The sequence below is a fragment of the Notolepis coatsorum genome (genome assembly GCF_963971535.1).
Source record: "Notolepis coatsorum genome assembly, chromosome: 19".
Classification (NCBI taxonomy): Eukaryota; Metazoa; Chordata; class Actinopteri; order Aulopiformes; family Paralepididae; genus Notolepis; species Notolepis coatsorum.
The window spans coordinates 19,613,054-19,630,465 of record NC_140183.1 but is presented as its reverse complement, the minus strand read 5'-3'; the positions used below and the strand labels follow the sequence as shown (position 1 = coordinate 19,630,465).

The window sequence follows — 17,412 nt, the reverse complement described above, 5'->3', positions numbered from 1 at the left end:
ATTAGCACTATTCTACTAATTCATATATTTACTATATTACTATTGCACCTTACTGTTATATTTGTACTCTGGTTGGATGCCAAACTTCTTTTCATTGTACTGTACTTGTGCTGTATAATGACAATACATTTGAATCTAATCTAATAAACCATACGATTTAAATGTACAAAACACCCTACTGCATAAGTATAACGACCACATCACCAGTGTAACGCGTGTTCAATAGGTTTTATTTCATTTACAATGGGAGCTTTTATAAAACGTCTTGATGCAGAAGCATCAACAGAAGAGTAGAAACGATAACAGGACGCCGTACACACACAGCCCATAAATACATATTTACACATGTTACACTTAGTACACATATTCCATCCTTTGGTCTGGAAGAGAAAACCAGGTGGAAACATCAAACATCTGCATCTGTACCATTGAAGCCCTGTAGCAGATCCTCCGAGCACAGAGCGGCTTCTCTCACGTCACCAAGAGGTTCCTCTCGGAGCACAGAGCGGCTTCTCTCACGTCACCAAGAGGTTCCTCTCTGAGCACAGAGCGGCTTCTCTCACGTCACCAAGAGGTTCCTCTCTGAGCACAGAGCGGCTTCTCTCACGTCACCAAGAGGTTCCTCTCTGAGCACAGAGCGGCTTCTCTCACGTCACCAAGAGGTTCCTCTCGGAGCACAGAGCGGCTTCTCTCACGTCACCAAGAGGTTCCTCTCGGAGCACAGAGCGGCTTCTCTCACGTCACCAAGAGGTTCCTCTCTGAGCACAGAGCGGCTTCTCTCACGTCACCAAGAGGTTCCTCTCTGAGCACAGAGCGGCTTCTCTCACGTCACCAAGAGGTTCCTCTCGGAGCACAGAGCGGCTCCCTTTCCCAGTGAAGGATGTCCCTCCCTATAATAAATGTTAATGGCTGTTCACTCTAATAAACAACACGGCTAAAACGTTGCATAAGATCAGATAGAATGGAAGGCAAAGCAAATACCACCAAATACCAGGCACTGCAGGCGGGGTGAGGCACTGCAGGGTGAGGTACTGCAGGCAGGGTGAGGCACTTTGAGGACAGAACAACACGGGTGTTTGGCACCATAACAAGTTGGCACATGGGAGGTGGTGTTACACTGGTACTGTATGAGAGGTGGTGTTACACTGGTACTGTGTGAGAGGTGGTGTTACACTGAACTGTATGAGAGGTGGTGTTACACTGGTACTGAACTGTGTGAGAGGTGGTGTTACACTGAACTGTGTGAGAGGTGGTGTTACACTGGTACTGAACTGTGTGAGAGGTGGTGTTACACTGAACTGTGTGAGAGGTGGTGTTACACTGGTACTGAACTGTGTGAGAGGTGGTGTTACACTGAACTGTGTGAGAGGTGGTGTTACACTGAACTGTGTGAGAGGTGGTGTTACACTGAACTGTGTGAGGTGGTGTTACACTGAACTGTATGAGAGGTGGTGTTACACTGAACTGTGTGAGAGGTGGTGTTACACTGAACTGTGTGAGAGGTGGTGTTACACTGAACTGTGTGAGAGGTGGTGTTACACTGAACTGTATGAGAGGTGGTGTTACACTGAACTGTGTGAGAGGTGGTGTTACACTGAACTGTGTGAGAGGTGGTGTTACACTGAACTGTATGAGAGGTGGTGTTACACTGAACTGTATGAGAGGTGGTGTTACACTGAACTGTGTGAGGTGGTGTTACACTGAACTGTATGAGGTGGTGTTACACTGAACTGTGTGAGGTGGTGTTACACTGGTACTGTATGAGAGGTGGTGTTACACTGAACTGTATGAGGTGGTGTTACACTGAACTGTATGAGAGGTGGTGTTACACTGAACTGTATGAGAGGTGGTGTTACACTGAACTGTATGAGAGGTGGTGTTACACTGAACTGTATGAGAGGTGGTGTTACACTGGTACTGTATGAGAGGTGGTGTTACACTGGTACTGTGTGAGAGGTGGTGTTACACTGGTACTGTATGAGGTGGTGTTACACTGAACTGTATGAGGTGGTGTTACACTGAACTGTGTGAGAGGTGGTGTTACACTGGTACTGTATGAGGTGGTGTTACACTGAACTGTATGAGAGGTGGTGTTACACTGGTACTGTATGAGGTGGTGTTACACTGAACTGTATGAGAGGTGGTGTTACACTGGTACTGTATGAGGTGGTGTTACACTGAACTGTGTGAGAGGTGGTGTTACACTGGTACTGTATGAGGTGGTGTTACACTGAACTGTATGAGAGGTGGTGTTACACTGGTACTGTGTGAGAGGTGGTGTTACACTGAACTGTGTGAGAGGTGGTGTTACACTGAACTGTATGAGGTGGTGTTACACTGGTACTGTATGAGGTGGTGTTACACTGAACTGTGTGAGAGGTGGTGTTACACTGAACTGTATGAGGTGGTGTTACACTGAACTGTATGAGAGGTGGTGTTACACTGAACTGTATGAGGTGGTGTTACACTGGTACTGTATGAGAGGTGGTGTTACACTGAACTGTGTGAGAGGTGGTGTTACACTGAACTGTGTGAGAGGTGGTGTTACACTGAACTGTGTGAGAGGTGGTGTTACACTGAACTGTGTGAGAGGTGGTGTTACACTGAACTGTGTGAGGTGGTGTTACACTGGTACTGTGTGAGAGGTGGTGTTACACTGAACTGTGTGTGTGTGTGTGTGTGTGTGAGAGCCTAAGACAGTTCAGTCAATATTTATGAACTAGAGCCAGAAATCTGAAATAGTCAAGACTCAAATGTTACCATAGACTCACACATTCGCCTGGTGTCTTAGCACTAGTTTTCTTGGATTAGGGAGAGAGCTGTTGGTGTCCACTCATATCTTTGTACATGTATGCATTTTTATATTTGGCGGTTAAACACATCGTGTGCATCTGAAACAACTAGACGTTAGTGGTGATCTAACAGGGATCAAACCCACACACCCAGACACCTGAGTCTGTACTGAAAGGAATTTCTTATATTTCAAGAATAATATTTTGGGCTGTTCATGTCTTGGGCAAAATTATTTGTAATTATGTTTGCGAAGCGCCTCTTCGCGCAGTCATCATGGCCCCAGCATGGCCTCCGATATGCGTCATGGCGGCAGCCCCAACATGGCCTCCGGTATGCGCAGAGAAAAACTGTGCCGTTGTGCCAATGTTACAGCAATACTGTACCACTAACAGCATGACCCAAGAGAGCTCTCACTTCACCGTCAGCTGTGAAATTAATAGAACATACTGAGGTCATCTCCTTTCATGCACTGACTATAAGATGGCTGCCATTTCATTTTGTCAGAATCATTCAAGCTTTGTTTGGTTTCAAGTCTCATGTCTGATACCTGCTGTCTGCTAGCATGGTGACACGTCAGCTGTCTGAGACTCATCCACTAAACCAGCACGGACTTCAATAGAGGCTTTGCACAGAATTCTATTTCTTCCAACATGGCTGCTTATAACAATTGGTAACCCATTTTGAAAGAACATGCCTAAATTCCGTGCGGTGGTCAAGCAGGTAAAACATTTGAAGAGCACGATATTTCTGTTCCACTGTGACTTATTTACAAGATCCAGTAATAAAACACCAATTTAGTATGTATTTGTTGGTATATTTTCTCACATTGTCTCCTCCAGAATGTTGAAAAAAGGGCGTTCTGTTCTGTGGAAAGCCTCTATAACCACATTAACACCATGTTCCATGGCAGCTATGTCATGGTGCACAGGCCAAATGAGCGTTCATGAATGTGGTTATGAAACAGGAAACGTCCATCAATTAAACCATCTGTTGAAACAGGTCAGCGTCAGCTCCAGTAGAGCCTGCTGTTGAGAATGTTCTGTGAATTCATCCTTTTCCCTCCACTTTAAATCAGACTCCCGTCACACCGCCTGGACCTGCTTTCTGAGAGAGTGCTCTCCGGGCCGGGACAATTAAAAAAAAATATATAGAGAGGAGAACGGTTCTATTATGACGCTGTGGAGTCTGACTGGCTGAGGTCCTTCTTCCTCTTCCTCCTCTTCTTCTTGCCTCGGCAGGGCTTGCAGAAGCAGCACAGGATGCAGGGAGATGCCAGCAGGAGGAGCGGAGACGTCACCAGCACCACGAGACTGACGCCCAGCAAGATGCCCACCACCTGCAGGACAACAGGCAGCTGTTCAGCTCATAGATCATCAAGACGAGCCGCGTCTCCACATCTAACCCTAGTGGACATCATTTCATAACATAGTGGACATCATTTCATAACATCTAGTGGACATCATTTCATAACATCTAGTGGACATCATTACATAACATCTAGTGGACATCATTTCATAACATCTAGTGGACATCATTACAACATCTAGTGGACATCATTTCATAACATCTAGTGGACATCATTACATAACATCTAGTGGACATCATTTCATAACATCTAATGGACATCATTACATAACATCTAATGGACATCATTACATAACATCTAGTGGACATCATTACATAACATCTAGTGGACATCATTACAACATCTAGTGGACATCATTATAACATCTAGTGGACATCATTTCATAACATCTAATGGACATCATTTCATAACATCTAGTGGACATCATTACAACATCTAGTGGACATCATTTCATAACATCTAGTGGACATCATTACATAACATCTAGTGGACATCATTTCATAACATCTAATGGACATCATTACATAACATCTAATGGACATCATTACATAACATCTAGTGGACATCATTACATAACATCTAGTGGACATCATTACAACATCTAGTGGACATCATTATAACATCTAGTGGACATCATTTCATAACATCTAGTGGACATCATTAGAACATCTAGTGGACATCATTATAACATCTAGTGGACATCATTTCATAACATCTAATGGACATCATTTCATAACATCTAGTGGACATCATTACAACATCTAGTGGACATCATTACAACATCTAGTGGACATCATTACAACATCTAGTGCAGTGGTTCTCAACTGGTCTAGCCTCGGGACCCAACATTTTCCTTAGTCATTAAGTCGCGACCCAAAATTTTGAACCACTATGATTTATGTAAAAAAAATATATTTGCAGTAATACGCAATCTTTCAAAACATGAAATAAACACAAAAAAGTGCAACAAAAGTGCAACTATTGCTAAAAACCCAATGAAATAAAAGAATAATAAATAATATATGCTTCTTAGCAGATTTCTTAGCTTAACATAACAGACCTAAATTTGGGGGAACTAATGGGATAACTGAGTTTGCAACAAAAGTGCAACTAGGGCTAAAACCCAATGAAATAAAATAATAATAAATAATATGCTTCTTAGCAGATTTCTTAGCTTAACATAACAGACCTAAGTTTGGGGGAACTAATGGGATAACTGGGGTTGCAACAAAAGTGCAACTAGGGCTAAAAACCCAATGAAATTAAATAATAATAATAAATAATTATGCTTCTTAGCAGACTTCTTAGCTTAACATAACAGACCTAAGTTTGGGGGAACTAATGGGATAACTGGGATTGCAATAAAAGTGCAACTAGGGCTAAAAACCCAATGAAATAAAATAATAATAAATAATATGCTTCTTAGCAGATTTCTTAGCTTAACAAAACAGACCTACGGTTGGGGGAACTAATGGGATAACTGGGGTTGCAACAAAAGTGCAACTAAGGGCTAAAAACACAATGAAATAAAATAATAATAATAATAAATAATATATCCTTCTTAGCATAATTCTTAGCTTAACATGCAGGGGACTAATGGGATAACTGGGGATGATGTTTGCTCCTGACAAGAGTCTCAAAGTCTGGGGTGATTGTAGACAAAGCAACTCTGAGGTCATGCTCAATGTCCAATCTGTTCCTCCGCTTTGTCTTCAGCTGGACCAGAGCTGAGAAGCCACTTTCACAAAGATAGGTAGTGAAAAAAAAAAGTAAAAAAAAAAAAAAAGAAAAAAAATCTTTTTTTACTTTTTTTTTTTTACACACACATCCGCGACCCACTCAAAATGGCCCCGCGACCCACTTTTGGGTCGCGACCCACCAGTTGAGAAACACTGATCTAGTGGACATCATTACATAACATCTAGTGGACATCATTACAACATCTAGTGGACATCATTACAACATCTAGTGGACATCATTACAACATCTAGTGGACATCATTACAACATCTAGTGGACATCATTACAACATCTAGTGGACATCATTAAAACATCTAGTGGGCATCATTAAAACATCTAGTGGACATCATTAAAACATCTAGTGGACATCATTTCAACATCTAGTGGACATAATTAAAACATCTAGTGGACATCATTATAACATCTAGTGGACATCATTAAAACATCTTAGTGGACATCATTTCAACATCTAGTGGACATCATTAGAACATCTAGTGGACATCATTATAACATCTAGTGGACATCATTAAAACATCTTAGTGGACATCATTTCAACATCTAGTGGACATCATTATAACATCTAGTGGACATCATTAAAACATCTTAGTGGACATCATTTCAACATCTAGTGGACATCATTTCAACATCTAGTGGACATCATTAAAACATCTAGTGGACATCATTTCAACATCTAGTGGACATCATTTCAACATCTAGTGGACATCATTTCAACATCTAGTGGACATCATTCCTCATCATCATCTACAGTACAGTATACCTACAGTATAGACAATTATGGAATTCCTAGACATGAAACAGTTGGAGAGCCACTGCACTAGACAGATACATAATAAAAATGTATTTGCTGTGTTTTGTGTCTGTAAAAGGTTTGTTTGTGTTGATAATGATTGAAGAAGGAGAAGAAAAACAAATGTTGACAATAAGGAACACTATCAACGGTGTCTCAACTTATAGGGAACATCTAGGAGATATTGTAGCCCTAATGGGAAATAATTTGCTTTCAATTAGTTTGCATAAACACCTGGGAGCTGTGAAAATACAACCAGCCTTCCAATGTTGGCCAATGGAGCAGTTGGGGGTTCAGTGCTTTGCTCAAGGGCACTGGTGGTAGTTGCTGATGGAGGGGAAAGCGATCATCTTTCACTTCCCTTCGAGTCACAAGCCAACTTCTCTAAAACTGAAGACTGTCACTGTCTGCCGCCCTCATTCAGAATGTGAAACAAACATGTCCTTAAAAGGAACACGCCAACATTTTGGCAAATTAGCTTATCGTCTTCTCCAGAGAGAGACAAAAAGATAGATACGCGTTTCCTCTCTGTGCGTTCAGTAGAAAGCTATCTGGCTGCATGTTAGCCTAGCTTAGCACAATGAATGGAAGCGGACATGACCGGTTAGCCTTCGGGAGAGGTGTTAGTTGGACAATGCCTAGGCTAGGCCGGTCATGTCCGCTTCCATTCATTGTGCTAAGCTAGGCTAACGTGCAGCCAGATAGCTTTCTACTGAACGCACAGAGAGGAAACTGGTATCCATCTTGTCTCTCTCTGGAGAAGACAGTAAGCTAATTTCCCAAAATGTTGCAGTGTTCTTTTAAATATGAAACCAGCATCATCACTTGTACCAAGACCACATTCCTGAAGTGTTGTGACAACAGCTACAGTGATGCCTTGTGAGGAGACAGCGCTCTCCCAGTGGTAACAGGGAAGCCATTGTCAAACCTTTCAATGATGTCACTGACCCGTCCTCTTACTATTATTCTAGGGCAGTGGTTCTCAGTGTGGGGTCTGGTGACCGCCAGGGGTCGTTGAGGGTGTTCCTGAGGGTGTTCCTGAGGGAACAGTTTAATTTCCCTGTTTACTTCACTGGAGGTCAGGAGGTCAGACCTTTCTGATCCTTAACAGCTATGGACACCTGGATTTAAATTGTATCTTAAGATATGAACAAGTAGGTCCGCTGAACCAAACAGCTCCCGTTAACCCATTCTCCGCCGATGACACGTCATTCTCCACCATGCGTAATCTGCCTAAAGGCATCTTTGAGATAAATATTTCATATTTTCGTCATGATATTCACATTTCACCCACGGAGTCTTGGCTGGTGTTGTAGGACTCCGCTCAACTCTGCAACGCTTCAATACCGCCACCTGGTGGCCGATCGGCGAGTTGCTAAAACCGGAAGTGGCCGGAAGTGCTTAGTCCGTCCCCTATTCCGTCCGGCCACTCGTTATCGCTCGCGGGACTCTATCCAGACACCGTGGATATCGATCCGTTGCCATAACTCAATAAACAACATGATTGGACGTATATTAGTATTATACAAACCAGAACTGGATCACCTAGATCAACATCACATAACTGGGATCTGTTTGCGCCAGTGTGATCGCCCAACGGTAAGAGGAAGCTGCCGTGAGTTTCAGCGTTTTTCATTATTATTATCCATACAAACTGCTCTGATCTATATATCACCCATACTACATGAATCATTTAACGTCGGTCATTGAATTATAAACGACCCCCCCCTCCCCCCTCCGGTCACCAGCAGATGACCAGTCATGACGTTTAGGATCATGTACAGTTGAAATTTTTAATATAACGTTGATCGGTATCAAACTGCATTTGATCATCTAATATATGCATTTATGGCTATATCTCACGTTCTATGAAATACAGCAGAAAACGATAAAAACATATTTATACTCTGGACGGTATTTTAGTATGAATGTGTGAATGAAAAAGTAAAACGTTCCTACATCCTGAACGATAGATAATTGATGTTGAATGGGCCATAGTAATGTCAATTTAGCAATACAATTAAAAAAGTTATAGCCCTGCAAAGAAGGTGAACATCTCCATAGACAAATAGTGCTGGCAGAGAGGCTACAAGGATGGATATAAGCTCCGGCAGAGAATGGGTTAAAGGATGTTTTGTTATGAAGCGAGTAATAATAATAATAATAAATTTAATTTATAGAGCACTTCTCAGTAACCCGAAGTCGCTGACAGTAGGCAAAGAGAAAAAACAAACAAAGAAACAAAAGAAACATAGAACCACAGGGGAAACAGGGAACAATATGAAATACACAGGAACATGGAGCCACAGTAACAAACAACAACAGGTTGGAGGAGGGAGGTTATGGGTAGAGAAGGTTAAATGCTAGGGAGAACAGGTGGGTTTTGAGATGGGATTTGAAGGTGGAGAGTGAGGGAGAGTCTCTGATGGACTGAGGGAGGGTGTTCCAGGTCGGGGTGCAGCACGTGAGAAGACCTGATCACCAAAACGTTTGAGTTTGGCTGACGGGACAGTGAGGGAATCAGTGGAAGAGGACCGGAGGGAACGGGTGGGGCGATAAGGGAGAAGGAAGTCAGTCAGGTAGGGGGGGGCCAGGCTATGGAGGGCTTTGAAGGTGAGGAGTAGTATTTTGAAGTTAATGCCTTCCTTGATCGGGAGCCAGTGGAGAGAGTGGAGGACAGGAGTGATGTGGTCACGGGGCCGGGCGTTTGTGAGGAGGCGGGCGGCTGAATTTTGGACCATCTGCAGTTTATGGAGGGAGCGGGAGGTGACGCCAGTGAGGAGGGAGTTGCAGTAGTCGAAGCGGGAGGAGATGAAGGCGTGGATGAGGGATTCAGCGGCAGGGGGTGAGAGGCAGTGTCTAATTTTGGCGATGTTGCAGAGGTGAAAGTAGGAGGTTTAGACAATGGAGCGGACATGGGGGTCGATTGAGAGGGTGGGGTCCAGGATGACGCAGAGGTTGCGAACTATGGTGAGTGTGATGGGTCCGGATCTGCTGAGGGTGGTTTTGGTGCCGATGAGGAATAGTAACGAGAGTAACGCTTCAGAAGTTACTACTCACTGCATAATAAAGAACATCCTTCAACGGGAGCTGTTTAGTGAGCCAATCATATCTTAACATCCTACAACGGGAGCCGTTTAGTGAGCCAATCATATCTTAACAACCAACATATTCACAAATAGGTGTCCCTGAGACAATGTATTATCGAATGGGTCCATAGCTCAATTTGGGGTCCTTGAGAATAAACCTCTGTTCCAGGCTATGGGTAAGAGGGTAGGTAGGGTAGAGGGTAAGAGGGTAGGTAGGGTAGAGGGTAAGAGGGTAGGTAGGGTAGAGGGTGAGAGGGTAGGTTGGGTAGGGTTAGAGGGTAGGTAGGTTGGGTAGAGGGTTAGAGGGTAGGTAGGTTGGGTAGAGGGTGAGAGGGTAGGTAGGTTGGGTAGAGGGTTATAACTTAGGGGGTAGCTTGGGTAGAGGGTTAGAGGGTAAGTTGGGTAGAGGGTTAGAGGGTAGGTTGGGTAGAGGGTGAGAGGGTAGGTTGGGTAGAGGGTTAGAGGGTAGGTTGGGTAGAGGGTTAGAGGGTAGGTTGGGTAGAGGGTTAGAGGGTAGGTTGGGTAGAGGGTGAGAGGGTAGGTTGGGTAGAGGGTTAGAGGGTAGGTTGGGTAGAGGGTTAGAGGGTAGGTTGGGTAGAGGGTGAGAGGGTAGGTTGGGTAGAGGGTTAGAGGGTAGGTTGGGTAGAGGGTTAGAGGGTAGGTTGGGTAGAGGGTTAGAGGGTAGGTTGGGTAGAGGGTTAGAGGGTAGGTTGGGTAGAGGGTTAGAGGGTAGGTTGGGTAGAGGGTGAGAGGGTAGGTTGGGTAGAGGGTTAGAGGGTAGGTTGGGTAGAGGGTTAGAGGGTAGGTTGGGTAGAGGGTTAGAGGGTAGGTTGGGTAGAGGGTGAGAGGGTAGGTAGGTTGGGTAGAGGGTGAGAGGGTAGGTAGGTTGGGTAGAGGGTGAGAGGGTAGGTTGCCAGGTTGGGTAGAGGGTGAGAGGGTAGGTTGCCAGGTTGGGTAGAGGGTGAGAGGGCAGGTTGCCAGGTTGGGTAGAGGGTGAGAGGGCAGGTTGCCAGGTTGGGTAGAGGGTGAGAGGGCAGGTTGCCAGGTTGGGTAAAGGGTAGGTTGGGTTGAGTATGGATGATCACCTTATTATAGGAAGGCTAGGTTGGTCTAACAAACACAGATTGTAGCAACATGATAGGACCTGTTTGGCAAGGATGTAGTCTAGTCTGCCATCAACTGTTTTGCAAAAACATTGCTTGGAAACAGCCACAACAGTGATGCGATTAGCGGGTTTCAGTTTCAGTCAGATAATGAGACGATAAAGACAACAGTGCAGAAGGAAGGGAGAGAGAGACGGGGTGGAGATTACTACCGTAGGCCAATTAAAATCACTGTGTTGAGTAGCTGACGTCATTCCAGAGCAGGACTTTCAGATTAGGCCCTGGGATTAGTCCAGATAAACGTCTGGGAGCAGACAATGTAGACACAGTGATAGAACAACACCACCAGCTGCCAGAGAGCAGCAGAGGCCTCTACAGGGAGAGCAGCCCACACCGCTGTGTATCTCCTGTTTAGAAACGCGTCTGATGCCATGTTTCTTCTTTAGATACGACTAGATTCAAATGTATTGTCATCGTACAGCACAAGTACAGCAAAAAAAAAGAAGTTGGCATCTAACCAGAGTGCAAATGTAACGGTAAAGTGCATTAACAATATGATGTATGTACAGTGTTATTATGTACAGTGATACAAGTATAAATACACTATAGGCCATACTGGCCAGTGGTATAACTAATAAGAGTAGGCATGGGATATACACAGATATAGATATACAGTGTGTACAGTGGGCAGTGTCTGTATATATACAGGTATGTAAACAAGAATATATATATGCAGATATAGATATATATATATATATATTATATACAATATGTTGCCCACTCTCTTTTGTAAAGTAGAAAGAGCAGTCCTCCCCTGCTTCAGTGTTTTAGAATTTACACACAGAAAACCTGCAGGTCATAGATGAAGACGTTTCATTGGACCGTGTCAAACACATGTTTTGGCCTGATCGTAAACCAGAACAGCAAAGATAGACCTAAAAAAGGTGTAACAGCAGCACAGACACTTAAACCCATGCAGTCACCAACCAACACATACGGAACACAGCGGCTTAGTGTCGAAACGGACCACAGACACGTCTGAACCACAGACAGTCTGAAGCCGACGGTCCTCGTTGCGGGTCTCCTCACCTGGGTTCTGTTCCACATGACGGAGGCCCTGGAGTGGCCCAGCTTGTTTCTGCACGGCCCTTTATCATAGTGCCTCAGGAATATATCGCCCTGCGATGACAATACAAACATGATTAATAGTAGTGTCAACCCTGCAGCGAACATCCGATAACCACTGTTAGACTAGCTGGTAGAGACTAGCTGTTAGAGACTAGCTGTTAGAGACTAGCTGTTAGAGACTAGCTGTTAGAGACTAGCTGGTAGAGACTAGCTGGTAGAGACTAGCTGTTAGAGACTAGCTGGTAGAGACTAGCTGGTAGAGACTAGCTGTTAGAGACTAGCTGTTAGAGACTAGCTGGTAGAGACTAGCTGGTAGAGACTAGTTATTAGACTAGCTGTTAGAGACTAGCTGGTAGAGACTAGCTGTTAGAGACTAGCTGGTAGAGACTAGCTGTTAGAGACTAGCTGGTAGAGACTAGCTGGTAGAGACTAGTTATTAGAGACTAGCTGGTAGAGACTAGCTGTTAGAGACTAGCTGGTAGAGACTAGCTGTTAGACTAGCTGTTAGACTAGCTGGTAGAGACTAGCTGGTAGAGACTAGCTGGTAGAGACTAGCTGGTAGAGACTAGCTGGTAGAGACTAGCTGGTAGAGACTAGCTGGTAGAGACTAGCTGTTAGACTAGCTGTTAGACTAGCTGGTAGAGACTAGCTGTTAGACTAGCTGTTAGAGACTAGCTGTTAGAGACTAGCTGTTAGAGACTAGCTGGTAGAGACTAGCTGTTAGAGACTAGCTGGTAGAGACTAGCTGGTAGAGACTAGCTGGTAGAGACTAGCTGTTAGACTAGCTGTTAGAGACTAGCTGTTAGACTAGCTGTTAGAGACTAGCTGTTAGAGACTAGCTGGTAGAGACTAGCTGTTAGACTAGCTGTTAGAGACTAGCTGTTAGACTAGCTGTTAGAGACTAGCTGTTAGACTAGCTGGTAGACTAGCTGGTAGAGACTAGCTGTTAGACTAGCTGTTAGAGACTAGCTGTTAGACTAACTGTTAGAGACTAGCTGTTAGACTAGCTGGTAGAGACTAGCTGGTAGAGACTAGCTGGTAGAGACTAGCTGTTAGACTAGCTGTTAGAGACTAGCTGTTAGACTAGCTGGTAGAGACTAGCTGGTAGAGACTAGCTGTTAGACTAGCTGTTAGAGACTAGCTGTTAGAGACTAGCTGTTAGAGACTAGCTGTTAGAGACTAGCTGTTAGAGACTAGCTGGTAGAGACTAGCTGTTAGAGACTAGCTGGTAGAGACTAGCTGTTAGACTAGCTGTTAGAGACTAGCTGGTAGAGACTAGCTGGTAGAGACTAGCTGTTAGACTAGCTGTTAGAGACTAGCTGTTAGACTAGCTGGTAGAGACTAGCTGTTAGACTAGCTGGTAGAGACTAGCTGTTAGACTAGCTGGTAGAGACTAGCTGGTAGAGACTAGCTGTTAGACTAGCTGTTAGAGACTAGCTGTTAGACTAGCTGGTAGAGACTAGCTGTTAGACTAGCTGGTAGAGACTAGCTGTTAGACTAGCTGGTAGAGACTAGCTGGTAGAGACTAGTTATTAGAGACTAGCTGGTAGAGACTAGCTGTTAGACTAAATGTGACCTCATTTTCTACTTCTAATTTACATGCTATACTATGTTATTGATACTTATCTTGTCTAGCACAGTCTCTGGAGCGTAACAGTAAGAAGCATTTTGTATAAAAGTATTCTGTACTTCTGTATGACAACTATTAAAGAAACTTGAACTTGAAACTAGACTAGCTGGTAGAGACTAGCTGTTAGACTAGCTGGTAGAGACTAGCTGGTAGAGACTAGTTATTAGAAACTAGCTGGTAGAGACTAGCTGGTAGAGACTAGCTGTTAGACTAGCTGGTAGAGACTAGCTGTTAGACTAGCTGGTAGAGACTAGGTGGTAGAGACTAGAAGGGCATGGAGGGGGACACTAGAAGGACAGGGACGAGGACACTGAGGACACTAGAAGGACAGGGAGGGGGACACTAGAAGGACAGGGACGAGGACACTGAGGACACTAGAAGGACAGGGAGGGGGACACTAGAAGGACAGGGACGAGGACACTGAGGACACTAGAAGGACAGGGAGGGGGACACTAGAAGGACAGGGACGAGGACACTGAGGACACTAGAAGGACAGGGAGGGGGACACTAGAAGGACAGGGACGAGGACACTGAGGACACTAGAAGGACAGGGAGGGGGACACTAGAAGGACAGGGACAAGGACACAGAGGACACTAGAAGGACAGGGAGGGGGACACTAGAAGGACAGGGACACTAGAAGGACAGGCAGGGACACTAGAAGGACAGGGAGGGGGACACTAGAAGGACAAGGACACTAGAAGGACAGGCAGGGACACTTACGTCCAGGTTCTGCAGACAGTACCAGCAGAAGGTGTGTTTGCAGCTCTTGCACAGCATCTGGGCACAACCCTGGTTCCTCTCTATGTAGACACCACACATAGGACACTGTTTGATGGGCGGGTCACAGTCACTAGTGGACCTGGCCCTGTGTGAGAGAGAGAGAGAGAGAGAGAGAGAGAGAGAGAGAGAGAGAGAGAGAGAGAGAGAGAGGAGAGAGAGAGAGAGAGAGAGAGAGAGAGAGACAGAGAGACAGAGAGAGAGAGAGAGAGAGAGATAATGAGAATTTACCAACACACTTCTCTCTCTCCTTCTGTCACACACGCACACACACACACACACGTCTCCACAGCACCTCTGCTGAGTTCTGGACCCGGTAAGGCCACCTGCCTCGCTGGGCCCTCGCTGGGCCGACTCACCTGCCTTCAGACGAGGGTGATGACGTCATCATGGGCTGGTGCTCGGGGCAGGCGTGTCCCTCCTGCCAGGGCCCCCTGCAGCCGGAGCAGAAGACGGCGTGGCAGGCGGAGCAGGACACGGACGTGGGCCTCCCCTCGGTCCCGGGGCTGACGCTGCAGACCGCCTGGCAGTCCAACGCCGGACACCAGGCCTTGCTAGGGTCCAACTGCACCCCTGCAGGGGGACACGAGACTTCAGTCAGGTCAGGTCAGGCTAACTGTTTGAAAGGACAAGTCGCATGACATTGATTGTGGTGACAATACGCAAGGGTCGGCCAACCAAGGTGTCAATGGCAGTAGGTGTGGTGGCCGTTTAACATTCCAGACTGCAGGCAGTAACCAATCGCGCCGCATCATCAAACTAACCGATGCCAGTCTGGTCTTCAAAATCATCCATGGTCTAGCCCCACCCCCACTTTCCGATTTTTTTCACCTCCAGGTTCACCAGAACTGTTGTACCGGGTGACTTGGCTGTTCCATTAAGGACAAGTACATTTAGCAAATCAGCCCTCTCCGTGAGAGCTGCCAAGACCTGGAACTCCATTCCAAGTTACATGCCGCCTGGGCATAACACGGATCACCTGAGGCCAAGGGCTTGCTCTACGAGGGCATGATGAGACTGAGTCAGAGTTAATCAAACCGTGGAAACTTTTTAGAGCTACTATGTACATTGTTTTCAAAGCATGATGAGATCCAAATTACGGAAAACGCTTCCTTCATTGCCGTCGGCACCGCAACTTGTGAACGGTCTTTGCCAATGAGGCGCATCCGAAACTGGCTAAGAAGAACAACAATATGCGCCAGGAGAGACAGTAAACTCTGAGTCCGCTTCACATTGAAAGTGATCTCACAGACAAACTTAAAGCAGAAAAGATCATTGATGCGCGAAACGTTGCATGTTTATTTTGTTGCATTAAGGTAAGACAATGGTTAATCATATTGGATGCCTTCATTTGAACAATTAATTTGCACTATATGAAATTAGTGGGGCTCGCTGTAGTAGCCTAGTAGTGGGTGTGTGTATTGTATGAAATCAGAACCTGGACAGCACCGTTTGCGTGCAAGCAAAAAAGAAAAGGGAAACATTTTGCGCGCTCCGTGCTAATCCTAGCCCGTCTACAGCCTACCCTAATGTCCAGCTCACCCGCCGCCTATGATGATAGAGACATGATATAGTACATGATACAGACATAGTACATGATAGAGACATGATATAGTACATGATACAGACATAGTACATGATAGACATAGTACATGATAGACATAGTACATGATACAGACATAGTACATGATAGAGACATAGTACATGATAGACATAGTACATGATAGACATAGTACATGATACAGACATAGCACATGATAGAGACATAGTACATGATAGACATAGTACATGATAGACATAGTACATGATACAGACATAGTACATGATAGAGACATAGTACATGATAGACATAGTACATGATAGACATAGTACATGATACAGACATAGTACATGATAGAGACATAGTACATGATAGACATAGTACATGATAGACATAGTACATGATACAGACATAGTACATGATAGAGACATATTACATGATAGACATAGTACATGATACAGACATAGTACATGATAGAGACATAGTAAGTTTCAAGTTTCTTTAATAGTTGTCATACAGAAGTACAGAATACTTTTATACAAAATGCTTCTCACTGTTACGCTCCAGAGACTGTGCAAGACAAGATAAGTATGAAATAAAATAACATAGTATAGCATGTAAATTAGAAGTAAAAAAATGAGGTCACAGTATAGACATATGTACAATGTTCGATGCAGAGTAGACGTAACTGAGTTACCATATAATATACAATACTGTGTAGTGTACTAATATACAATACTATATAGTGCAAGGCAGAAATAGGATGAGGTGCAATTTAGGTACAATTTACAGTAGGTGTACGAGTTGTAGTGCAAATCCTTTATCAATAAATATAAAGTGTGTTTGTGTGATCTAAAGTGTGGAGAGTGGGTGCTGCAGTGTGTTGTTTGTTTAAGTGAGTGTGTGCGTGTGGGTGTGTGTGCTGTGTGCATTTGATGGTTGTTGCATAGTGTTTATTGTTCGTTAGTACATGATAGACATAGTACATGATAGACATAGTACATGATAGACATAGTACATGATACAGACATAGTACATGATAGACATAGTACATGATAGACATAGTACATGATAGAGACATAGTACATGATAGACATAGTACATGATAGAGACATAGTACATGATAGACATAGTACATGATAGACATAGTACATGATAGACATAGTACATGATAGAGACATAGTACATGATAGAGACATAGTACATGATAGACATAGTACATGATAGAGACATGACATAGTATATATGTGCCAACGCATCACAACAAACATCACACCAAGCAGCCAGATGGTGGCGCTACAATCAAAAGGTCAAAATGTCAAACTTTGAAAAGCCATAACTTGTTTAACACTTTATATTTATTGGTAAAGGATTTGCACTACAACTCGTATACCTTACTGTAAATTGTACCTAAATTGTACCTCATCCCATTTCTGCT

General features: G+C 44.2%; 1 protein-coding gene across 1 annotated transcript in view; it reads right to left on the bottom strand.

Moving 5' to 3' along the window:
* Positions 1 to 2,501: 2,501 nt before the first annotated feature.
* rnf144b (ring finger protein 144B) overlaps positions 2,502 to 17,412 on the bottom strand; it is a 43,490-nt gene continuing 28,579 nt past the window's right edge. The window contains exons 5-8 of the mRNA XM_084335731.1: positions 14,794 to 15,007; positions 14,378 to 14,522; positions 11,988 to 12,077; positions 2,502 to 4,129 (exon numbers count right to left, since the gene is read on the bottom strand). Of these exons, the coding sequence (XP_084191857.1) occupies positions 3,962 to 4,129; positions 11,988 to 12,077; positions 14,378 to 14,522; positions 14,794 to 15,007 (617 nt within the window). The 3' untranslated portion in view covers positions 2,502 to 3,961. The remainder of the gene's footprint in view (positions 4,130 to 11,987; positions 12,078 to 14,377; positions 14,523 to 14,793; positions 15,008 to 17,412) is intronic.